At 52.6% G+C, this 26,686-nt stretch overlaps 1 protein-coding gene across 1 annotated transcript; it reads left to right on the top strand.

Annotated features, from left to right (window-relative positions):
* Positions 1-8,742: 8,742 nt before the first annotated feature.
* Positions 8,743-10,793, top strand: LOC119962431 (uncharacterized protein C2orf66-like). The gene is made up of 3 exons (XM_038790386.1): positions 8,743-8,958; positions 9,051-9,189; positions 10,206-10,793. Exons 2-3 carry the CDS (start codon positions 9,067-9,069, stop codon positions 10,389-10,391), a joined length of 309 nt encoding a protein of 102 aa, XP_038646314.1. The 5' UTR covers positions 8,743-8,958; positions 9,051-9,066; the 3' UTR covers positions 10,392-10,793.
* The last annotated feature ends 15,893 nt before the right edge of the window (positions 10,794-26,686 follow it).

A 26,686-nucleotide genomic window follows, 5' to 3' on the forward strand; every position in this document is an offset into this window, starting at 1 on the left:
GGCCCACGCACCCACCCCATTCCCGCAACCTCACCCAGGCCCACGCCCCCACCCCATTCCCGCAACCCCACCCAGGCCCACGCCCCCACCCCATTCCCGCAACCTCACCCAGGCCCACGCACCCACCCCATTCCTGCAACCTCACCCAGGCCCACGCCCCCACCCCATTCCCACAACCTCACCCAGGCCCACGCCCCCACCCCATTCCCACAACCTCACCCAGGCCCATGCCCCCACCCCATTCCCGCAACCTCACCCAGGCCCACGCCCCCATCCCATTCCTGCAGCTGGACCCAGGCCCATGCCCCCACCCCATTCCCACAACCCACCCAGGCCCACACCACACCCCATTCCCGCAACCCCCCAGGCCCAAACCCCCCCCCCATTCCCGCAACCTCACCCAGGCCCCCCCCTCACCCCATTCCCGCAAACCCACCCAGGCCCACACCCCCACCCCATTCCTGCAACCGGACCTAGGCCCACGCCCCCACCCCATTCCCGCAACCCCACCCAGGCCCACACCCCCACCACATTCCCACGCCCCCACCCCATTCCCGCAACCTCACCCAGGCCCACGCACCCACCCCATTCCTGCAACCTCACCCAGGCCCACGCCCCCCCCATTCCCCAACCTCACCCAGGCCCACGCCCCCACCCCATTCCCACAACCTCACCCAGGCCCATGCCCCCACCCCATTCCCGCAACCTCACCCAGGCCCACGCCCCCATCCCATTCCTGCAGCTGGACCCAGGCCCATGCCCCCACCCCATTCCCACAACCCACCCAGGCCCACACCCACACCCCATTCCCGCAACCCCACCCAGGCCCAAACCCCCACCCCATTCCCGCAACCTCACCCAGGCCCACCCACCCTCACCCCATTCCCGCAAACCCACCCAGGCCCACACCCCCACCCCATTCCTGCAACCGGACCTAGGCCCACGCCCCCACCCCATTCCCGCAACCCCACCCAGGCCCACACCCCCACCACATTCCCACAACACCACCCAGGCCCACACCCCCACCCCATTCCCACAACCCCACCCAGGCCCGCAACCCCACCCAGGCCCACACCCCCACCACATTCCCACAACACCACCCAGGCCCACACCCCCACCCCATTCCCACAACCCCACCCAGGCCCGCAACCCCACCCAGGCCCACACCCCCACCACATTCCCACAACCCCACCCAGGCCCACACCCCCACCCCCACCCCATTCCCACAACCCCACCCAGGCCCACACCCCCACCCCATTCCCACAACCCCACCCATGCCCGCGCACTGCCACCCCATTCCCACACCCCCAACCCATTCCCGCAACCCCACCCAGACCCACGCCCCCACCTCATTCCCGCAACCCCACCCAGGCCCACGCCCCCATCCCATTCCTGCAACTGGACCCAGGCCCACACCCCCACCCAATTCTCGCAACCTCACCCAGGCCCACGCCCCCATCCCATTCCCGCAACCCCACCCAGGCCCACGCCCCCATCCCATTCCTGCAACCGGACCCAGGCCCACACCCCCACCCAATTCCCGCAACCCCACCCAGGCCCACGCCCCCATCCCATTCCCGCAACCCCACCCAGGCCCACGCCCCCATCCCATTCCTGCAACCGGACCCAGGCCCACACCCCCACCCAATTCCCGCAACCTCACCCAGGCCCACGCACCGCCACCCCATTCCCGCAACCCCACCCAAGCCCACGCCTCCATCCCATTACCGCAACCCCACCCAGGCCCACGCCCCAACCCCATTCCCGCAACCTCACCCAGGCCCACCCACCCCCACCCCATTCCCGCAACCCCACCCAGGCCCACGCCCCCACCCCATTCCCGCAAACCCACCCAGGCCCACACACCCATCCCATTCCTGCAACCGGAGCCAGGCCAACACCACCACCCCATCCCACAACCCCACCCAGGCCCACGCCTCCACCCCATTCCCGCAACCCCACCCATGCCCACGCACTGCCACCCCATTCCCACACCCCCAACCCATTCCCGCAAACCCACCCAGGCCCACACCCCCACCCCATTCCTGCAACCGGACCTAGGCCAACACCCCCACCACATTCCCACAACCCCACCCAGGCCCACGCACCGCCACCCCATTCCCGCAACCCCACCCAGGCCCACGCCCCCACCCCATTCCCACAACCCCACCCAGGCCCGCGCACTGCCACCCCATTCCCACACCCCCAACCCATTCCCGCAGCCCCACCCAGGCCCGCGCACTGCCACCCCATTCCCACAACCCCACCCAGGCCCACAGCCCCAACCCATTCCCGCAACCCCACCCAGGCCCACGCCCCCACCTCATTCCCGCAACCCCACCCAGGCCCACGCACCCATCCCATTCCTGCAACCGGAGCCAGGCCAACGCCCCCACCCCATTCCCGCAACCCCACCCAGGCCCACACCCCCACCCCATTCCCACAACCCCACCCAGGCCCGCAACCCCACCCAGGCCCACACCCCCACCACATTCCCATAACCCCACCCAGGCCCACACCCCCACCCCATTCCCACAACCCCACCTAGGCCCACACCCCCACCCCATTCCCACAACCCCACCCATGCCCGCGCACTGCCACCCCATTCCCACACCCCCAACCCATTCCCGCAACCCCACCCAGACCCACGCCCCCACCTCATTCCCGCAACCCCACCCAGGCCCACGCCCGCATCCCATTCCTGCAACCGGACCCAGGCCCACACCCCAACCCAATTCCCGCAACCTCACCCAGGCCCACGCCCCCATCCCATTCCCCGCAACCCCACCCAGGCCCACGCCCCCATCCCATTCCTGCAACCGGACCCAGGCCCACACCCCCACCCAATTCCCGCAACCCCACCCAGGCCCACGCCCCCATCCCATTCCCGCAACCCCACCCAGGCCCACGCCCCCATCCCATTCCTGCAACCGGACCCAGGCCCACACCCCCACCCAATTCCCGCAACCTCACCCAGGCCCACGCACCGCCACCCCATTACCGCAACCCCACCCAGGCCCACGCCCCAACCCCATTCCCGCAACCTCACCCAGGCCCACCCACCCCCACCCCATTCCCGCAACCCCACCCAGGCCCAGGCCCACGCCCCCACCCCATTCCCGCAAACCCACCCAGGCCCACACACCCATCCCATTCCTGCAACCGGAGCCAGGCCAACACCACCACCCCATCCCACAACCCCACCCAGGCCCACGCCTCCACCCCATTCCCGCAACCCCACCCATGCCCACGCACTGCCACCCCATTCCCACACCCCCAACCCATTCCCGCAAACCCACCCAGGCCCACACCCCCATCCCATTCCTGCAACCGGACCTAGGCCAACACCCCCACCACATTCCCACAACACCACCCAGGCCCACGCACCCATCCCATTCCTGCAACCGGAGCCAGGCCAACGCCCCCACCCCATTCCCGCAACCCCACCCAGGCCCACACCACCACCCCATTCCCGCAACCCCACCCAGGCCCACACCCCCACCCCATTCCCACAACCCCACCCACGCCCACACCCCCACCCCATTCCTGCAACCGGACCTAGGCCCACGCCTCCACCCCATTCCCGCAACCCCACCCAGGCCCCACGCACCCATCCCATTCCTGCAACCGGAGCCAGGCCAACGCCCCCACCCCATTCCCGCAACCCCACCCAGGCCCACACCCCCACCCCATTCCTGCAACCGGACCTAGGCCCACACCCCCTCCCCATTCCCGCAACCCCACCCAGGCCCACACCCCCACCCCATTCCTGCAACCGGACCTAGGCCCACACCCCCACTGCATTCCCGCAACCCCACCCAGGCCCACACCCCCATCCCATTCCTGCAACCGGACCTAGGCCCACGCCCCCACCCCATTCCCGCAACATCACCCAGGTCCACGCACCCCCACCCCATTCCCGCAACCTCACCCAGGCCCACACCCCCAACCCATTCCTGCAACCGGACCCAGGCCCACGCCCTCACCCCATTCCCGCAACCCCACCCAGGCCCACGCACCCCCACCCCATTCCCGCAACCTCACCCAGGCCTGGCCCGCCACCCCATTCCCAGAACCTCATCCAAACTGCATACCTCTGGACACTAAGAGGCAATTTTAGCATGCCCAGGCCACCAAATATGTACATCTTTGGCTCCTTCTCACCTTGCCTGAGATTATCCCTCAGGGTAAATCACCAATAGTCAGCTTTCACTTAAAAAGAAGTGGACAGCAGCCGATGGTCATCTGGGATTAAGGCGACTTTCACTGTTTACATTATATAATGTTGCCTGTTGAGCCAGGCGGCTCGCACTGTCCTTGGTGCTGAATGGTGCAGAAGGTCCTTCTCCATGGACTTACCTGACGAAGTGACTTATTTGGTGTTCAAAGACTGAACAATGATCGCAGCCAAGGAACGGGGGTCTGTGTTCAGATTCCCAATGGCATATCCCACATCAGGACTTACGGGACGATTTCTGAAACAATGCTCCCACTTGTTTGTGATAGCTATTTTTTTTTCTCCAATCGCAGTCTCATCATGTTTCTTTAAAGCAGTGAAATGAATGTATTGGTATCACCCAGAGGCACATTGTGTTTGACGGACAGAATAGCGGTACACACATGAATCAATTCTGTGTCAGTCACATCTTGGCGCTCCGCCTTCTACAATTCCCATTGCGCTCTTGATGCCCGACCATTTATTAATGTTACGAGGAGCTGAAAAACAAGGAGAAAACTCTGTAACCAGATGAGCTGGGATATAATTGTTTGGTCCCTCAAATAAAATAGCACCGTCACAGCGGAAAGCAATAGTTACAGCGGGTGATCATGAAAACAATTCTTCAGCAAAACGAGGGGACGGATTTCGATCCAGCCAGCGGATTTATTGATGGGTCTAAGCTATCTCCCGTGCAATGCAGAATTGATAGAAAGTGAATCAGGACATAACAAGCTGTAAATTTCACATATCCCGAAGCGATCATTTCTGACTATTGCTGATGCAAATCAAAGATATTAATCCAGAACTATGTGGGAAATAGGCAATAAGAAACCAGCAACATCCAATTAGTAGCAATGACATGCTCTCTTTCAAAAACATTTTTATAGGTGATGTGGACGGTGGGGCCGCAGAGTTTCCCGTCCCTCTGTTCATTTCAAGTTAACTCCTGAAACTTTCTCAGGCAGGACTGCCAGCCACGGCAAAGCTCTTGTCTCAATGCGGACCTTCACACACAAACGCACCCTAAACCAAAATTACTCTGTACCTGTGACAAACCATGCGTCACTGCAGTCCAATTGAAGCTGGGCATCGCAGTTACCCCAGATTCACCTGAGGAAGGAGTAGTGCTCCGAAAGCTAGTGTTTCAAACAAACCTGTTGGACTTTAACCTGTAAGACTTCTTACTGTGCCCACCCCATTTTTCATCAGCAAAATGCAAATTTCAAATGAGAAAATTCAACTTTTTTCATTCATTGGCGAAGCTGGCTGGGCCAGACTTTATTGGCCATCCCTAACTGCCCTTGTACTGAGTGGCTCACTCGGCCATTTCAAAGGGCGTTAAATGGCCAAACACATTGCTGTGGGTCTGGAGTCACATAGAACATCCAGTGCAGAAGGAGGCCATTCGGCCCATCGAGTCTGCACCGACCCACTTAAGCCCTCACGTCCACCCTAACCCAATAACCCCTCCTAACTATTTTTGGACACTAAGGGCAATTTAGCACGGCCAATCCACCTAACCTGTGGGAGGAAACCGGAGCACCGGAGGAAACCCACGGATACACGGAGAGAACGTGTAGACTCCGCACAGACAGTGACCCAGTGGGGAATCGAACCTGGGACCCTGGCGCTGTGAAGCCACAGTGCTATCCACTTGTGCTACCGTGGATGTTCCATGTAGGCCACACCAGGTGAGGATGGAGATGTCCTTCCCTAAAGGACATTACTGATGGGTTTTTACAACAATCGACAATGGTTTCATGGTCATCATAAACTTTTAATTCCAGATTAATATTGAATTCAAATTTCATCATCTGCCATGGTGGGATTCGTCCCCAGAGCATTACCCAGGGACTCTGGATTACAGGCACAGTAACTATATGTTGTGGTATTGATATGGTTTAAGCCCACACACATTGACACCACAGCATGTCCATTCAGGGCACAGAAATAAGTAGAAATGTTTTACTTGCAATTACCAGTAGTCATGGCAAAACACAACATATGTTGGGATGTAGCTGCTGCCCGGACCACCCACAATTTTCTTACACATTAAAATGAATGGGGTGAGGGAGTACAACGGGCGGACAAAAGAATAAGCAATAAACCTCTCCCATGGGGCGAATAACTTAATCTGCTTCCTTGTATAGCTACTCGCAAAATAAGTCAACAAAGGTGCAGGGTGGACCCTTTACTTTCACTCAAGATCTTAGAAAATAGAAACTGAAGAAGAAAAATTGGTTTGGCAGAGATAAGTGTAATTTTAGAACTAATACTAACTTATTTCATAGCGATATGAAGAGATGAACCTTGCTCCTCAAGATTACATTAAGGAGGAGTATTGGGAATGTATCTTCAGAATGTGTCGATGTGGAGACGTGGTGAGCAATCTAATCACACACTGTTTTCACCACAGTCTCCAAAGTGCAAACTACTAACAGGTTTCCTTGAGAATATGGCAGCATTTGTATGTCTACCTTGCAGTAGTTGCCTAGTCTGGTCAGGGATGCAACTGAGCTAAGTGACAGTGAACATAAGACGTAGTAGCAGAGGTAGACCACTCAGCCCTTTGAGTCTTCCCATCATTCAATGAGATCATAACTGATCTGATATAGTCATCAACTGCACTTTCCCGCTTTAACCCCATTAGCCCTAGATTCCTTTACGGATTAAAAATCTGTCTATCTCAGCCTTGAACATACTTGAAAACCCAGCCTCTACAGTCCTCTGCAGTAAATAATTCCATAGATTCACTACCCTCTGGAAAGAAATTCCTCCTCATCTCTGTCTTAAATAGATAACCCCTTACTCTGAGATTGTGCCCTCTGGCCTAGACTCTTCCACAAGAGGAAACATCCTCTCAGCATCCACTCCATCAAGCCCCCTGAGAATCCTGTAAGTCTCAATAAGATCACCTCTCATTCTTCTGAACTCCAATGAGTACAGGTCCAACCTACTTAACCTCTCTTCATAAGAAAACCCCTCCATACCCTGGATCAGCCGAGTGAACCTTCTCTGGACTGTCTCCAATGCCAGTGTACCTTTCCTGAGATAAGGGGACCAAATGTGTTCACAGTACTCCAGACATGGGCTAACTCCTCTCGGGCTGCATCACAGCCTGGTATGGCAACTGCTCGGCCCAGGACCGCAAGGAACTTCAGAGAGTCGTGAATACCGCACAGTCCATCACACGAACCTGCCTCCCATCCATTGATTCCATCTACACCTCCCGCTGCCGGGGGAAAGCAGGCAGCATAATCAAGGATCCCTCCCACCCAGCTTACTCACTTTTCCAACTTCTTCCATCGGGCAGGAGATTCAGAAGTCTGAGAACACGGACGAACAGACTCAAAAACAGCTTCTTCCCCACTGTCACCAGACTCCTAAATGACCCTTTTATGGGCTGTCCTCATTAACACTACACCCTGTCTGCTTCATCCGATGCCAATGCTTATGTAGTTACATTGTATATCTTGTGTTGCCCTATTATGTATTCTCATGTATTTTCTTGAATTCTGTTCAATTCCCTTTTCTTCCCATGTACTGAATGATCTGTTGAGCTGCTTGCAGAAAAATACTTTTCACTGTACCTCGGTACATGTGACAATAAACAAATCTAATCCAATCCAATCCAACTCCTGCCTTGTATAGCTTTAGCAGGACTTTCCCTGTTTTTATACTGCATTCCCTTTGAAATAAAGGTCAACCTTCCATTTGCCTTCTCATTTACTTGCTGAACTTGCATGCTAGCTTTTTTATGATTTGAGCAGAGGAGCCCCAAATCCCTCTGTGTGCAGTCTTTCTCAATTTAAATAATATTCAGCTCCTTTATTCTTCCCACCAAAGTGCACAACTTCACATTTTCCTACATTAGATTCCAACAGCCCAATTTTTGCCCTACAGTGCCACTCAGAAAGTGCTGGGCCCACGGAAGTGCGGTGGTTTACCGTCTCTTCTGGGAAGCCTTCCCTCCACCTCGGTTTGGATTCGCAAAGGGTTCAGGACAATCCCAGACTGCAAAGAAATCAACGGTATTTACTTCCCCCCGCCCGCCTGTAACCTGGCTAACCCCATTTAACTGTGGTTCCCCTTCAAATGTAAACACTGGAATTCAGGTTTGAAGGTACCAGAGATTAAACGCTTACAATTCTAATATTCGGATCTTCGGGGCTTCACAATGTTTTTTTATAGTTGAGAATTTCCGGAGTGTTGTTTGAGAAATAAATGATGCGTTTTTGAACACTGTGGATCTTAACATTTCACTTAAACGCGGTCCAATATCTGATCTGAAAAGGCAATACTTCCCCAACTCAATTAACCTGCATTTTTATCGATTACGTCTTGATCAGCGACTTTCTGATTTAGAGTTGAGAGTTCTGTCATTGCTGACTCCGGCTCAGCCTGTAGATTTTATTACATTTTGCCGAGGTTTGGAAATCACAGGCGCTAAATTTCAGGTTGGGGAAATCTCCAACTGGATTAATGCAGTTAAGTGTCATATTTGATGCAGATACATAATCATTTCCGCTTTGAATGAGATTAGGGTTAGTTTATCCCCTGGAGTCGATCAAACCCATTGAAATATCATTACTCTGGTACACTCTGCTAACGTCACTGACACCCACACAACACACCACAGCTATAAAATAGAACAAGCTGCTCTCCCATCAGAGGCATTTCCAAGCTGCACAGCAGTTGGGAGCGTAACTCAATTCCTGTCCTGAGTGTGAAGAGATTCTGTGAGTATAAACATCTTCCAGCCTCCTTTGCACCTATGTTGTTTGAAACGTGTGTGATGTAACCATTCTGATTTGTTTCCCCTCCCCAAAAGCATCAACGCCACTACCATGCTCAAAGTGCAGGTTTTCACTTTCTGCCTGAGTATCTCCCTCGTGACTTTAGTCCACTCAATTCCCTTGGAGTCGAAAGATGCCTGGAAATCTTTGGAAAACCCAAGAAACAGGGAGCTGGTAAGAGTTCGATCGACCTCCATGTGTCCACCGGCTCGGCAAAGTGCAAGGGTCAGGTTATGTTAATTCAAACTCTTTTGGTCCGATTCGTGATAGTTTATTTTGTTGGCTTTAAAATAACTTTTGTTCTTAACATTAACATACAACTCCACAAATATTTTACTATCGAATTATTTTCGAGATTATGAAGTATAAAGTAAAGTATATATGCCTGCCAGTATTGTTAGAGAGAACGGGTTAGTATCTATCGAACACACACAGGCGTTTACTTTGATCGCTGTCCGGTGTTAGAATGATGAAAGAGCCTGAAACTTGTCACCTGATACAGCGCCTCCGAGTAAACGGGAGAAGGCGGCAAACTGCTGTCTAGGTTCACTAAGAAATTATCCCAATAGGATTAATGATTCGCACAACAGACTGAGATAGGTGGGCTCCTGTTGTCAGGAGGGAGAATGGTGGATGTAGCTGTTACAAGGGGGCATAACTATAAGATTCATGCTGGAAGATATAGGAGGGATGTCAGAGGTAGGTTCTTTACTCAGGGAGTGGTTGGGGCGTGGAACGCACTCCCAGCTATGGTAGTGGAGTGGGACACTTTAGGAACTTTCAAGCAGTTATTGGATGAACATATGGAGTGCACTAGAATGATTGGGAGTAGGTTGATTTGATCTTAGTTTCAGACTAGTTCGGCACAACATCGTGGGCCGAAGGGCCTGTACTGTGCTGTACAGTTCTATGTTCTATTCCTGTCACAGAACAATCTTTCAACTGTTTTAACAAGGGCATGCATGCATCTTGAGTTATCTATGTTAAAGGTGGTAAATATGCACCGGGATCATGCAAATAGCATGTACACCTAAAGCTGATTTGTGGACACCTACCTATTGTGTGCAAAATGTGTCTCACCACCCCCTGTTGTAAAGATCAGGCAGACAATTAACAATAACACAGGCGGCAAAAGTGTGGACGTTCATTTATTTAACTTAAAGTGGAGCATTGGTTCTTGTTCTCTCTAGTTTTTCCGAACACTTCAAGCTTATTTTTCCGGGAGAGGGTTTGATGTGGGGAAGATCTCGAAATCTCTCAGGGTGGACAACAGGAGACCATTCGCAGCAGTCGCTCGTTCCCCGGACCACATCGCGTCTGCCTTTTCTGACTATGAAGGCCAGAGGGACTCCTTTGCAGCGTTCTTGAAAGGGTGACAGTAACGCCAGCTCACAGCATTATCCCATCGTCTCCGCAGCAGCCGAGAATTAATCGGGAATCAACTTCTCTTCACTTTCCGTTCAATCACCTTGTTTGTCGTCTTTTCCTCTTATTTCAATATATTTTTTTGAAGTTTTTAAGTTACCTTCCACGCGTTTTGGGTAGTACTTAATGGCCCTTACCTGCCAAGCGTTCAACCAGAGGCAGACCTTTCTGTATGTTTAGATGCTATTTTGCTTCATGTTATGCCCCTAATTATTTGGCCTTCAATGCGAAACGTGATGCAAAGTTTGCAACTTTTCAATGTGAAATTTCAGTGCAATGAAAGCCAGAGTTTTATCTGTCTGGCTGTTCAGCAAAGCAAGGGCAATGTAAATAAATCTGTAAGATCAAACCAAGCTGGTCCTTGCTCTTTCTTTGATCTCGCTTATGTTTCGTAGCATCTCGACTTGGATTGTGTTCCAAGGAAACAAGACGCAAGGTATTCACACCAGACCCAATATCTTGGTGGGGAATTCAGTGATGGTATTAACACTTATTCAGAGATTTCAGTTTCGATCAGGTTCAGACTATTAAACAGAACAACTGATCTCAGTTTAAAGTCTTCACACCCACAATAAAAAAACATGAAGGGGCTCCTGGGTGGAGGGAATAATGGCGCTGAAAATCCGAGAATCCTTTAAGAACCAGTTAGATGTTTGAAGGCAGAAGGAGCTTTGGGGGTCTAGATGGGCGGAAAGGCCTTCCACATTGATGACTACCGAATTATTCTTTCAATTGAAAGAAGTAAAAGAAGGTTCACTTGGCTCATTCCTGGGATGAGAGACTCATCTTGTGAGGGAAGGTTGAACTGGTTGGGCCGAAAGCCATTGGAGTTTGGAAGAATGAGAAGAGGTCTTATGGAAACATAAAAGATTCCGAGGGGATTTGTTAGGGTAGATACCAGGAGGATGTTTCAGCTTGTGGGAGAAACTAGAACCGGGGGACACAGTTTAAGAATAAGAGGTCTGCCGTTTTAACACGGAGATTAGAGTAATGTTGTTTTCTCTCCCAAGGGTTCATTTGTATGTGGCATTCTCTTCCCTCATTGAATTGAGTTTGAGTTTTGATGGACAAGGGAGTCAGGAGTTATGGGGAGAAGATGGCAAAGTGGAGTAGAGACACAATCAGATCAGCAATGATCTTGTTGATTGGAAAGCAGAGCAGGCTTGAAGGGCTGAATGGCCTGCTCTTAAGTCCTTTGTAAGTACTTTTATTTGTTGGGGTGATGGCAAAAGGAACCCATGGTGATTTAATTAACTATTTAATTTCTGAATAAATTCAATGAAAATAAATTGTCAACTTTTTCCAGGTTCGAGTGAGAATGCAATGGTTTGTAACATTGTATACATAGATCTGGGGTTTTTTTAAACCATGGAATCATCATTTGGTATCGATGTTATTAATGCAGGTTCTGGCCCATCACCTCTCCCATTCAGCCACTTCCTCCTTCAATTCATGCCAATTGTAGGTGGGTCCTAAAGGAGGAGGGTCCCTTCTACTTTGACCGGGGAGAAGGTGTGTGTGCACGTACTGAGCCAACATTAGGTACATTTCCACAATGACATTGCCAAAACTACTGCATTACCGTGGCATGACATATTAAGGTTTCAACATCCCATGCTCCAAGAAACAGGATCGTAAGAGTTAAGCTAGAAACGTTTCTTAGTCACAGTATTGTCAAGGAATATGAATATCATGATATTTTTGCTGGCAGTAAAGGGCATGCTCAGAATAATGAGGGTGACATTCTTATTTGTGGGTATTTGAAACTTAAGATAGTCAAGTAATTGGGGCAGCACGGTAGCATTGTGGATAGCACAATGGCTTCACAGTTCCAGGATCCCAGGTTCGATTCCGGCTTGGGTCACTGTCTGTGCGGAGTCTGCACATCCTCCCCGTGTGTGCGTGGGTTTCCTCCGGGTGCTCCGGTTTCCTCCCACAGTCCAAAGATGTGCAGGTTAGGTGGATTGGCCATGATAAATTGCCCTTAGTGTCCAAAATTGCCCTTAGTGTTGGGTGGGGTTACTGGGTTATTGGGATAGGGGGAGGTGTTGACCTTTTTTCAAGAGCCGGTGCAGACTCGATGGGCCGAATGGCCTCCTTCTGCACTGTAAATTCTATGATTCTATAAGTAAAGACATTGGAAAATGAGCATTGCTTTCTTTAATACTAAACAATAAAATGGCTTCATTTATCAAAGATAAAAGTTCCATGGCCTTAATTATATATGCAAGTTATCATTAAATCTGTTTCCATCATCCTATCAAGCAGTGCAATTTAATTCAACAATTTTCTCTTTTTATAAAAACTTATCTTCCCATTTGCCACTTATCTTAAACCTGTGTCCCTCCTGCCAGTGGCAACAGTTTCTCCTTATTCATTCTATCAGAATCCCATCCCAATTTTCAACGCACTCTATAAAATCTATTATATAAAATAATGGAGCATCCAAAACTTCCCAAATAAAGTTTTGTACAGATTTAACATTATTTCCTTTCTCTTCTACTCTATCCCATTTATAAAACCAACCCGTGTACTGTGGGCATTACAATGGCTTTCTTTACCTGCACTTGCACTACCAGGGAATTGTATGTTACCCCAGATCTCTCCATTCCTCCATATTCTGCAGCTTCTTTCCAACTATCTTTTACTTTCCAAAGTATATTAACCAATCATTCAAACAGTATGTCATTGTTCTGTCCATTATGCTAACTTGCCTATATATTCCTGCAGTCTTTTACAGTTTTCTAAATGGTTTCCATTCCTCGCACACATATGTTATCCCCACAGCTTGAGATGGTGCTTCTTATGCCTAAATCCAGTCCATAGATACCAAGAAAACAAATGGCCCCAGCACTGACCCTTCTGCTACAGCACTACCAAATCTTTTCCAGCCCATGCTACATTTAACTTTTCAACCTGATTCCTGCATTCAGTCCATCAGCAAGCTTTCTAATTCCACTGCTAAATTTTCTTTCCTACTATAAGCTTGAATTTTCCAACAAGCCACTTGTGAAATATTTTACAGCACACCTTCTGTACATCCACTGCATTGCACTCTTTTTGAAGGACTTGGTACAATTCATGAACAAACTGTTTCTCTGGAGACATGGGGCACAATCTAACAAAAAAAGTTCAGAATCCGTTTTTGGGCATGTTTAGTGGGGTGTTTCCCGGTGCCTCCAGCGGTGAGAAAGGCCCGGGGCTGGATTTTCCATTTCAGCGGCTAAGTGCCGGCTGAAACAGAGAATTCGTTGGTGTTTTATGATTGCAAAATCGGCGCTGAATTCTCACTGATTCCATGACCAGTGATGGGTTCGCATTGATGCCGGATGAAACTCCTGGCTCCTGCACCTAAAATGGCCGGAGAATGGCTGGGTCTCTGGCTGTGCATGCGCACAGCAATGACCTGCAGCGGTCACACCGTACAACATTGGGCTGGCCGTATGTGGACCCGACCCGCCATCCACGACCCCACAGGCCACCCCCTAGCTACCCCCGACCAGTCCCCCCCAGCCCTCGTGGAAGCCCCCCCCCGGCCTGCGACGCGGATCCCTGGCAAGTGTGGCGGTGCTGGACACAGTCCGCAATCACCATGCTGGGTTCCCGATTGCTCAGACCACACATCAACCACGTGGTCGGGAACACTGCCCATCAGGGGTGGAGCATCGCGGGAGGGCCTGCCAATGACCCACCAACACCGTTGCAACGGCGTGTGGTGAGCAACGCGATTATGCCAGCATCAAACCGGCGCCGGCCCAATTTGGGCGTCGGAATGGATTCTCCGCCCGATCGCCGATTACGATATCGGCAACAGAGAATCCCACCCTGTTATTAAACGCCCATTTTGTTTTACCTCGGCAAGGAACGCCTTGTCAAGGCCGCAGTTTAGTAATTTCTGACTACTTGCAGATCGGGGCACCATTTTTAAAGGCAGCCCCAATCTTTCAACCCCCCCCTCAACAATCCTATTGCAGCCTCCGGACCCTCCCACTGCATCCAACCTCCTCTTCTGGGGTCCTTTTCATCCCACCTCTTAAGGGAAAGGCACCCACAGGCTCGATCCATGGCATGGGCAACCTGGCACCTGGGCACCTTCGCACTGCCAGAATGGCACCCTGTCAGTGCCACCAGGCATTCTGGCAGTGCCATTTCAAAGGCCTCTATTCTCTTTCACAGACCATTGTTTAATGTCCAGGTTTCTGAGGCATACAGAAAAGTTGACAGAATATACCGTTTAATGAGGTTTTTTGGGGGGTTCGAGCTCTTGTTGTTAACGCAATCTTCATCTTCACAAAATTATTTCTGGCTATCTCTAACCTTCTGACTTGGGCATTGCAAATACTACCTTCTGTTATCCTATGTCCTAAGTAGACAAACACACCTACTTGCTTCAGTGTGACACCATCCACTTCAATCTTTAGAATTTAAAGTCATAAATTTTGTCCTTGTTTGGATCTAATATTTTGATACTATGTATAATTAAATGTCAAAACTGACAGCAGTTTAGTCAGCAGAAAATTAGTTAGTTCCCAGGGGACATTTTTTCAGTAAAGGCTAAGGAGCTGGAAATTGTGACAGTGCTACCACTGATGAACGTACATGATTACAATGAGAGAAGTTTCAAGTGGACAATGGAAATGATATGATTACATAGAATGTACCGTGCAGTTATAGTTTCTTTGGTCCAACTGGTTCAATCTGGCATTTATGTTCCACACAAACGTCCTCCCACTCTTTTTCATCTAATCCTACGAGCTTGAACTTTTATTCCTTTCTCCCTCAATTGTTTATCTAATTTTCCATTAAAGGCATCAGGTGCAAAAGTGCATCACGTAATATGGCTTGTAAGGGCATATGGTGGCCTTCTGCCACTCTACCTCTCTGCCCTGTGCTGCTAGCTGCTTTCTGCCTGACCCAAGCAATATTGCTGGATAAAAAGGGGCATATCATGGTGCCATATGCGTGCACAGTTAGACCATGATTGGGCTGTATCCTGATGTCATAGACTCCAACGAGCTGATGTGATACCAGGATTCCAAATCAATGAATGGGAAGGCAACCCTTCATTGCTCACTCTGTGATCAACATACTTTAAGTTGAAAGATGGCTATGCACTAGCATCCTTTAAAGGGTCACGCACCCAATTTGCAGGTGAGGTAATTATTTGGAAACTTTTCTATCGCAAAGTATCTGGAAGTACTCTGCAGTTCTTTTGGAGGGGTTTTGGCAAGGTTCCAGATTTTCCAGAGAATACTTCCATTTCCTCACAGAGGTGAGGGGCATGAGGAGTAGGTGAGCTGCTTACACAAAGGCCGTGGCAGGTTTGGGGATGCAGTGACTGTCTCTGAGTCTGCAGCATGACAGGGAAATGGAGCAGTTGGCTGTAGAGAGGGCAAGGCTCTGCACAATGCCACCTGCCAACTTGGAGTTGGACACCTCCATGCTCCTCGACAATGACAGGAGGCTGTTTGGTGGGCCAGCCAATGCACAGAAAACTTAGTGCACATGCCTAACAATGTTTTCCAACACGTCACACCATTGAGGTCCTAATCTGAGCCGTCCAAAGCAATATCTATTTGTCACCTTGCCCTCAGGTAAGGTGGCAAATTAATCACGTTTTATCCCTCGTCTGGCTGCAGTCCATTAATGCCCATGGACTCATCATATGTTGATTCTGACTCTATATTAGCCTCTGAAGTAAGCACAGCGCCAATAACTGAGTAGGTGGTTGCGAGTGTAAAAATCAAGTGAAGGTGCCTCTTCATTTAGAGCTTTGTTGTTGCTCGCTTTCTCCCTTATGGGCAAGCCGCAGTTCTTGGATGTCTAGAAACAGAAGGAGAATGTCGGTGTGTGGGAAGTGGGTCGGGTGGGAAGCAAGAGGTCCATGGTCAGGCTATCTGCAGTTTTTTAATTGTGCCAGATAATAGGATCAGGGTGTGCAGTGAATTGAGAGGGGCAGGAAAATGCCATCTTCAATGATCTCATTGATGCCAGACGACACAGAGTCTGACTCAACCCCATGATTCTGAGGGATATTGCCTCCATACCACTCAGAAGTTGCAGGTGTCCTTGTCTGCACCAATTCTGCTCTGCTCCTTTGTACTTGCTACATCCTCTCTCTGCAATGTGCCTGCCACATGTGAATAGGTGGAGGCAGTGAGAGGTGGGTGTGGGACTGGCAGCATTGATACATGTGTGAAGATGAGGTGGCGTATCTGGATGTTTCACATGAGTGGAGTGTCTGGGTGTGCTGCTGGGGACTGCTGGGTATGATGCATTAAGCATTGTGGATATTGATGCTGCAGGGAATGTGATCTGAAGATGCATTCACTAATTGACCAGCTGTATGAGGTCATAAGAACTCTCGTTCAAATTGATCTGCTCAGCCATCTGCTTGTACTCCGTTCTAAAGGGTCCTTGAGGATCTCCTGTTCCCCCAATGACCAGGACAAATGTATTTGCATTATTTGAGGGTGTAACAAGCAGCATGGATAAAGGGGATCCAGGAGATGTTGTGTATTTGATATTTCAAAAGACATTCAATAACTTAAAAAAAAAAAAATTTTGTTCATGTTTTTTAATAACAATAACAAATTTTCTCCCCGCAATTTAAAACAAACGAGGCATGTTTACACACCAAAACAAGAAAAGAACTCTCCCCCCACAAAATAAATAATAACAAATAGCAATACAAGAAAGAAGAAAATAACATAACAAACCCATCGCCGCAAAAACAAACCCCCAACCATCCCCAAACCCCCCCCCCCCCCCCCCCCGGTTGCTGCCGAGACCGACCACTCTCTACCCCTTCGCCAGGAAATCGAGAAAGGGCTGCCACCACCGAAAGAACCCCTGTACCGACCCCCTCAGGGCAAATTTCATCCTTTCCAACTGGATGAACCCAGCCATGTTGTTGACCCAGGTCTCCAAACTCGGGGGCCTTGTATCCCTCCACTGTAACAGAATCCTGCGCCGGGCTACTAGAGACGCAAAGGCCAGAATGCCGGCCTCTCTCGCCCCCTGCAACCCCGGCTCCGAAGCTACCCCAAAGATCGCGAGCCCCCAGCCCAGCCTGACCCTAGACCCAACCACTTCCGACAAAATCCCCGCCACCCCCTTCCAAAACCCCTTCAGAGCCGGACATGCCCAAAACATATGGGTGTGGTTTGCCGGGCCACCCGAACACCTACCACACCTCTCTTCCCCTCCGAAAAACCGGCTCATCCTTGCCCCTGTCATGTGAGTCCTGTGCAGCACCTTCAGCTGAATTAGGCTGAGCCGTGCGCAAGAGGAGGAAGAATTCACCCTCTCCAGGGCGTCCGACCACGTCCCATCCTCAATCTCTTCCCCTAGCCCTTCCTCCCATTTCGCTTTGAGCTCATCTACTGAGGCCTCCTCCTCCTCCTGCATCAGTTGGTAGATAGCCGAGATCTTCCCTTCCCCGACCCACGTCCCCGAAAGCACCCTGTCCTACACCCCATTGGCGGCAGCCGCGGAAACTCCTCCATCTGCCTCTTAACAAAGTCCTTGACCTGCATATACCTAAAAGCGTTCCCAGGGGGAGGTTCCACTTCCCCACCAACTCCTCCAGAGTCGCGAACTTCCCATCCAAGAAGAGGTCCCCAAACTGTCTGTTGCCTGCCCTGTGCCAAATCCAAAATCCCCTACCCGTTCTCCCCGGCGCAAAACGGTGATTGCCCCGTATCGGCACCCAAACTGAGGCCTTCACTTCCCCCCTATGCCGCCTCCACTGTCCCCAGATTTTGAGGGACGCAACCACCACCGGACTCGTGGAGTACTTTGCTGGGGGGAGTGGAAGTGGGGCCGTCACCAAAGCCTCGTACCCGCACAGGACGCTACCTCCAATCTCTTCCATGCGTCACCCTCCCCTTCCATAACCCACCTGCGAATCATCGCCACGTTCGCCGCCCAATAATATCCACACAGGTTGGGCAGCGCCAGGCCCCCTACCTCCCTTCTTCGCTCCAAAAATGCCCTCCTTACTCTCGGGGCCTTCCGCACCCACACAAACCCCAGAATCGACTTATTCACCCTTCTGAAAAAAGCCTTTGGGATCAATATGGGGAGGCACTGGAAAAGAAACAAAAACCTCGGGAGCACCGTCATTTTAACCGACTGGACCCTGCCCGCCAACGAGAGCGGCAACGCATCCCACCTCCTGAACTCCTCCTCCATCTGCCCCACCAGCCGTGAACAGTTAAGCCTATGCATAGCCCCCCAGGTCCTAGCCACGTGGACCCCAAGATACCTAAAGCTCCTCTCAGCCCTCCTCAATGGGAGTTCCCCTATCTCCCTCTCCTGACCCCCCGGGTGCAGGACAAACAGCTCGCTTTTCCCTACATTGAGCTTATATCCCGAAAAGTCCCCAAACTCCTCAAGTATCCTCAGCACCTCTGGCATCCCCTCAGCTGGGTCCGCGACATACAGCAGCAGATCATCTGCATACAGCGACAACCGGTGCTCCTCTCTTCCCCCCCCCCCCCCCCCCCCCCCCCCCACCCCCCCGCACAATCCCCCTCCAACTCTTCGAGTCCCTCAGAGCCATGGCCAGGGGCTCAATTGCTAACACGAAGAGCCAGGGAGACAAGTCCCTCTGGAAAGCCGAAAGCCCTCTGACCTCCTCCCATTCGTCACCACACTCGCCACCGGGGAGCTGTACAGCAACCTCACCCAGCTAATGAACCCCTCACCAAACCCAAACCTCCGCAATACCTCCCACAGGTAACTCCACTCCACCCTATCAAGAGCTTTCTCCGCATCCATGGACGCCACTATTTCTGACTCCACAGCCACCGGCACCATCATCATAACATTCAGGAGCCTCCGCACGTTGGCATTCAGTTGTCTCCCCTTTACAAACCCCGTTTGGTCCTCATGAATCACCGTCGGGACCACATCATCCACCCTCCTGGACAGCACCTTTGCCAACAACTTGACATCTACGTTAAGGAGCGAGATCGGCCTATAAGACCCACGCTGAAGGGGGTCCTTGTCCCGCTTCAGGAGCAAAGAGATAATTGCTCTGGACATCGTCAGGCCCCGGCGCGTTCCCTGTCTGCATGCTTCCCAACGCCTCCACCAGCTCCTCCAACTCAATTGGGGCCCCCAAACCCTCCACCCGCTCGTCCCCCTACTCTTGGGAACTCCAGCTTATCCAAAAAGCGGTCCATCCTGCCTGCATCCCCGGGGGGTACCGTCCGGTACAGCCCCTCATAAAAGGATCTGAACACCCCATTGATGTCCTTTCCACCCCGCACTAAGTTCCCACCTGCATCTGAGGCTCCCCCAATTTCTCTAGCTGCCTCCCACTTCCGGAGCTGGTGAGCCAACATCTGACTTGCCTTCTCCCCGTACTCATACACCGCCCCCTGTGCCCTCCTCCACTGCATCTCTGCCTTACGGGTGGTTAAAATGTCAAACTCCGCCTGGAGACTGCGCCGCTTCCTCAGAAGCCACTCCTCCGGGGTGTCTGCATATCTCCTATCCACCCTGACCATCTCTTCCACCAGCCTCTCCCTCTCGACCCTCTCCCTGTGCGCCCGAATAGATATCAGCTCCCCTCTAACTACTGCCTTTAGCGCTTCCCAAACCATCCCAACCTGCACCTCCCCGTTGTCATTGGTTTCCAGATACCCCTCTATACCCCTACGGATCCGCCCGCACACTTCCTCCTCTGCCAAAAGCCCCACATCCATCCTCCACAGTGGGCGCTGATCCTTCCCCTCCCCCAGCTCCAAGTCCACCAAATGTGGAGCATGATCAGAAATGGCTATTGCCGAATACTCCGCCCCCACCACTCTCGGGATCAGCGCCCTGCTAAGCACGAAAAAATCAATCCGGCAGTACTCCTTATGAACATGGGAGAAAAAGGCTTCAAAAACCTCCAAGGGTCCACCCCTCCCATCTGATCCATGAACCCCCTCAGCACCGAGGCCGCTGCCGGCCTCCTGCCCGTCCTAGACTTCGAGCGGTCCAGAGCCGGATCCAGCACCGTGTTAAAGTCCCCACCCAGAATCAATCCCCCTGTCTCCAGGTCCGGGATCAGGCCCAGCATACGCCGCATGAAGCCCGCATCATCCCAGTTGGGGACATAAACATTAACCAAGACCACCCGCTCCCCCTGAAGTCTCCCACTCACCATCACATATCTACCTGCACAATCCGCCACCACTTTGGACGCAACGAACGACAGGCTCTTACCCACCAAAATTGCCACCCCACGGTTCTTTGCATCAAGCCCCGAGTGAAACACCTGTCCCACCCAACTCTTTCTGAGCCTCACCTGATCCGTAACCCTGAGGTGCGTCTCCTGGAGCATAGCCACATCCGCTCCCAGCCCCCTCAAGTGAGCCAAGACCCGGGATCGCTTCACCGGACCATTCAGCCCCCTCACGTTCCATGTGACCAACCGAACCCGAGGGGCCGTCCTCTTCCCTCTACGCCGATCAGCCATAGCCCTTCCTCAACCCACCACGTGCCCCGGGAACCCCCCCAAGCCCGCTCCCCACGGTGGCAAACCCCCCTCCCGACCCCCCCCCTTCACCATCCATTCCCTCACAGTCCCTGCAGCAACAACCTGGCACCCCCCCCCCCCCCCAAAGCTAGGGCCCCCCCCCAGCTGCATTACCCCCAACATTATGCTTCCCAGAGTCAGCTGACTTCTGCTGACCCCGGCTACTCCCGCCATAACCACGACTCCCCCCCCCCGATGCAACACAGCCACCAATCCCTCCCTCCCAGCGCCGGCCCCGCCCCCAGTTCCTCCGGCACGGGAAGAAAGCCCGTACTTCCAACCCGAGCCCTGCCCCTCGACCCAATGCGCAGGAAAAAGACGGACACATGACCCATCGGGACCCCAAACTACTCCCCAACCCACCACTGGAAAAAACAAAAAAAGCGCCACAATAAATAACCAACAGCCCCGAAAGAACCCAAATAACCATAACTAAAATAGCGAAAACAAACAGGAAACAACCATCAGCAAACACAGCCAATATAGGCGAAAGGATACCTAAGAGGGCAAGGCCTCCAAACAAAGTACATTTCCCCCCAGCTCCTCAGTCCGAATCCAAGTTCTCAGCCTGGACAAAAGCCCAGGCCTCCTCCGGAGAGTCAAAATAGAGCTCGGTCCTTGTACGTGACCCAGAGGCGAGCCGGCTGTAGAAGGCCTGTGGAGCACTCCCTTCGCTCGATTGAAGCCAGCTCTTCTCCTCGCCACCTCCGCGCTCCAGTCCTGAAAAATCCGAACGTCCGTGTTCTCCCACCTGCTACTCCTCTCCTTCTTCGCTCACCTCAATACGCACTCCCGGTCAACCAAGCGGTGAAAACGGACCAGCACCACCCTGGGCGGTTCGTTCGGCCTGGGCTTCCACTGCAGCAGTCGATGGGCGCCTTCCAGCTCCAGGGGACCACAAAACGACCCCGCACCCATCAGCGAGTTTAACATTAGGACCACATAGGCCGCCAAATCCAAACCTTCCAGCCCCTCCGAGTGGCCCAAAATCCATAGATTCTTCCGGTGGCAGCGGTTCTCCATCTCCTCCATCCTCGCCTGCCATTTCTTGCGCAGTGCCTCGTGCGACTCCACTTTCACTGCCAGGCCCAAAAGCTCATCCTCATTCTCCGAAGCTTTGTGCCGCAGCTCCCGAATCTCCACGGCCTGAGCCGTCTGAGTCGCTACCAGCTTGTCCAGCGAGGCCTTAAACGACTCCAAAATCTCGGCTTTGAGCTCCTTGAAGGAGCGCTGAAGCAGCTCCTGCTGCTCCCGCGCCCACTGCTGCCACGCTGCTGCTGCCTCTCTGCCTGCCGCCATCTTGCTTTTTCTGCTTCTCGCCTTTCTCTGTGGTAATACTGACTTCTGGACCGCTCCACTGCGAGTCCAGTCCATCCACCGGCCGGTGGGCACACTGGCTGTGATTCCCCCCCGGGGAAAAGTCGAAACAGCGCCGTTGCGGGCTCTTAAAAGAGCCCGAAAGACCAAAAAAAGCGGGAGCTGCCAAACGTGCGGCTTAGCTCCGCATTGCTACCACCGGAAGTCATCACATTCAATAACATGCTGCACAAAAGGTTACTTACACAAGAGCTCATGGTGTTGGGTGTAATATATTAGCATGGATAGAGGATTGGCCAATAAACAGAAAAGAGAGAGTCAGGGCAAGCAGGTCACCTCTCGGTTGGCAAACTGTGTCTGGTGGAATTCCACAGGGATCAGTGCTGGAGCTTCAACTCTTTACTATAGTAATGAATTGGTGAAGGGACATTGTGTGTTACAGCCATACTTGCTGTGTTACAAAAATAGGTAGGAAAACAAGTTATGAGGAGAATATAAAGGAATCATAAGGTCAGAAGTGGGGATGTTTGCGGATGACTGCACAGTGTTCAGAGTTCGTAACTCACCAGATAATGAAGCAGCCCATATCCAAATGCAACAAGACTTGGACAATATGCAGGCATGGGCTGACAAGTTACATTCATGCCGCACAAGTACCATGCAATGACCATCTCCTACAAGAGATATATTACACCCAACACCACTGCCCCTTGACATTCAATGGCATTGCCACCGCTGAATCCCCACAAACGGGCGGCATGGTGGCACAGCGGTTAGCACTGTTGCTTCACAGCTCCAGGGTCCCAGATTCGATTCCTAGCTTGGGTTACTGTCTGTGTGGCGTCTGCATGTTCTCCCTGTGTCTGCGTGGGTTTCTTCCAGATGCTCCGATTTCCTCCCACAAGTCTCCAAAGACATGCTGTTAGGTAATTTAGACATTCTGAATTCTCCCTCTGTGTCCCCGAGCAGGCGCCAGAATGTGGCGACTAGGGGCTTTTCATATTAATTCCATTGCAGTGTGTAAGCCTACTTGTGACAATAAAGAGTATTAAAAAAAAAAATCAACATCCTGGGGGTTACCATTGATCAGGAACTTGATCAATCATAGTCAGTCATATTAATACTGTGGCTACCAGGGCAGGTCGAAGACTAGGAATCCTCCGCCGAGTAACTTACCTCCTGACCCCTCAAAGCCTGTCCACCATCTACAAGGCACAAGTCAGGAGTGTAATAGAATATTCCCCACTTGCCTGGATGAGTGCAGCTCCAACAACATTCAAGAAGCTCAACACCATCCAGGACAAAACAGCTCGCATGATTGCTTCCCCTTCCATAAACATTCAAACCTTCCATCATCGACGAACAGTGGCAGTCATGTATAGCATCTACATATGCACTGCAGTAACTCACCAATGTTCTTTCGACAGCACCTTCCAACCCCATGATCACTACCATCTAGAAGGACAAGAGCAGTAGATGCCTGGGAACCCCACCACCTGGAGGTTCCCCTCCAAGTCACTTACCATCCTGACTTGGAAATATATCGCTGTTCCTTCGCTAGGGCAACATCCTGGAACTCCCTCCCTAACAGCACAGTGGGTGTACCTCCACCTCGAGGACTGCAGTGGTTCAAGAAGGCAACTCACCACCATCTTCTGAAAGGCAACTAGGGATGGGCAATAAATGCTGGCCTAACCAGCGACGTACACATCCCTTAAATTAATTAAAAAATATATAGAAAGGTTAAGTAAATAATTTGACTGATGGACTGTAATGTAGGAAAATGTGAGGTTGTCCACTCTGGTTGAAAGAATTGAAATACAGAATATTATTTAAATGGAGAACACTGCAAATTCTGCAGTAAAAATGGGGCGCGCGATTCTGCGCTCTCAAGCCGGTTCGGAGAATAGTGGGCCGCACCGATTTTCACGGCGATGCCGGACCGACGCCCTCCCGCTATTCTCCGAACCCCGCACAAACTACACATCGGCATTCCCGGCAAAGGCCTCGACAGACCCCCCCGACACGACCAGAAGACTGACTTATTGGCCCCCGCTATTCTCCGGCCCGGATGGGCCGAAGTCCCGACATCATCACGCAATGTTTTCACGCCGGCCAAGTTCGTCAACCAGTCGTGCTGGCTGACGAGAGCATCGAGGAGGTGAGCGCACCTCTAAGCGCACAGCTCAGTGCACTGCTGGAGTCTGGCCACAATGGGGAAGGCATCCCCGAGAACGGGAGGGGGGTCCAGAGCGGGGGGGGGGGGGGGAGTGGGAGACGGAGGGGGGGAGTGGGAGATGGAGGGGGGAGTGTGGGAGATGGAGGGGGGAGTGTGGGAGACAAAGTGGGGGATGGAGGGGGGAGTGTGGGAGATTGAGGGGGGGGAGTGGGAGACTGAGGGGGGGAGTGGGAGACGGAGGGGGGAGTGTGGGAGACGGAGGGGGGAGTGTGGGAGACTGAGGGGGGAAGTGGGAGACGGAGGGGGGAGTGTGGGAGACGGAGGGGGGAGTGTGGGAGACTGAGGGGGGGGGAGTGGGAGACTGAGGGGGGGAGTGGGAGACTGAGGGGGGAAGTGGGAGACGGAGGGGGGAGTGGGAGTGGGGGGGTAGGGAGAGAATGAGCGAGTGACTCGTCCAACCCCTGTTACAAAATGTCTGCCACCATGCCATGGCGTGCCGGTCACGAGGACACGGCCGCTGGTTCCCCTGTGGCTTACGGCCACAGGCGACTGACGCACCGGTGAAGAGGACGTAGTTAACTGCCTGTTGGATGCAGAAAGTGACCAGGGGTTAGGCTGCCCGCGTGTCAGCAGCGCGACCAGGCCACCGGGACACACAGGTATCCCGTGGCAGGCAGCTGCCGAGATGTCGACTAACCTCCGTCTAACATGTCCCGTTTCACTGCCCCCACCACCCTTCTGTAGGTTAGCACAATGTCTGCGAACAGAACGGCTATGTTCAGCGCAGTGGTTGGCGCCGCTGCACTGCATTTGGAGATGGAGCAGCATCCACAGCCACAACCCGCAGTGGATGCAGGGCCAGCTGCAGCAGCAGAGGGAAGGGCCGAGGAGTTGCCAGTCGTCGAGCAGCATGGGGGGGAGGAGGAGGAGGGGAGGAGGAGAAAGTGAGGGTGCAGCCACGGCGCCAGAGGCGACGACCAAGGCCGAGGGTGTATCGTGCCCGTATCTCTTTCCTAACAATGACGGACATCACCTGCAGGAGGAGACTCCGGCTGAGTAGGGGGATGGTAACATATATCTGTCACCTCGTGGCGCACCTCGCCCCACGTGGAATGGGGGGAGGACACGCGATCCCGGTTGCCATCAAGATGACGGTCGCTCTTAACTTCTATGCAACCGGCTCCTTCCAGTCTCTGAGCGGGGACCTCTCCGGGATCTCCCAGTCATCGGTGCACAGGTGTGTGGTGGTATGATTTGCATAGCTGTCTGCCATTGGTGCAGAACACCGGCTTACCATTGGCCCTTGTCGGTCATGTCTCGACCGATTGGTTGAGATAAGTCATGTGACGGCTCTCCGATTGGTCGAGAAGCTGAGTTAACCACGCCTCCATACCGAGGTATAAATAGTCAGAACGCCCGGCAGTCGTCCATTTATTGTAGTCGATCGCAGGGCTAAGTTCTAGCTTATTAAAGCCTAACTTTTGTACAGCAACTCGTCTCACGTGCAATTGATGGCTCATCAATTTAATAAGCTAGATTTTTGAAGATGGAGTTCCGGATCAAGCCCGAATGCCTCCGCATCAGCCTGCAAACTCAGAACGCTTCAGAAATCTTTCAACATTGACTGGCATGTCTCGAAGGATACCTGGAGTCTGCAACCAGCCCCCCCACCATGGCACAGAAGCTTCACGTCCTCCACTCCAGCGTGGGCATAGCAGCCTACGTGATGATCAAAGAAGAGAAAGATTACGATGCCGCCATGCTAAAGCTGAATGGACAATTTCTTAAACCAGTCAACAGAGTATTCGACTGACATCTGCTGGCCACCAGACAACAGCTCCCCGGTGAGTCATTAGACCAATTTTACCAGGCCCTCGCCAGCCTGCGGAGGAACTGCTCCTGCCTCCATGTTTCAGCTACGGAGCACATGGAACTGCTGATCAGAGATGTTTACATGGCTGGGATGCAGTCTGCCGCTATCCGCCAGCGGATGCTGGAGAAAGACGACCTCAGCTTAACTGAGGCACGGACACTCTCCACCTCCCTGGAGGTCGACGATCTAAACGCCCGCGCCTATGTCCCCAGCCGCGCTGCACCACCCTGGGCCTCCTGGCACGCTTCCCCATCGCCATCCACCGCTCCCGACCTCCCTCAGGCCTGCGCCGCGTGACACCCCGACAAGTCCACGGGGCCCCGCTGCTATTTTTGTGGGTTCA

Source organism: Scyliorhinus canicula, chromosome 2 (genome assembly GCF_902713615.1).
Source record: "Scyliorhinus canicula chromosome 2, sScyCan1.1, whole genome shotgun sequence".
NCBI classification, from domain to species: Eukaryota; Metazoa; Chordata; class Chondrichthyes; order Carcharhiniformes; family Scyliorhinidae; genus Scyliorhinus; species Scyliorhinus canicula.

Coding starts and splice junctions, on each gene's coding strand:
- LOC119962431 (XM_038790386.1), top strand. CDS start 9,067: ATGCTCAAAGTGCAGGTTTTCACTTTCTGCCTGAGTATCTCCCTCGTG. Junction 9,190..10,205: donor ACCCAAGAAACAGGGAGCTG/GTAAGAGTTCGA, acceptor TGTTCTCTCTAG/TTTTTCCGAACACTTCAAGC.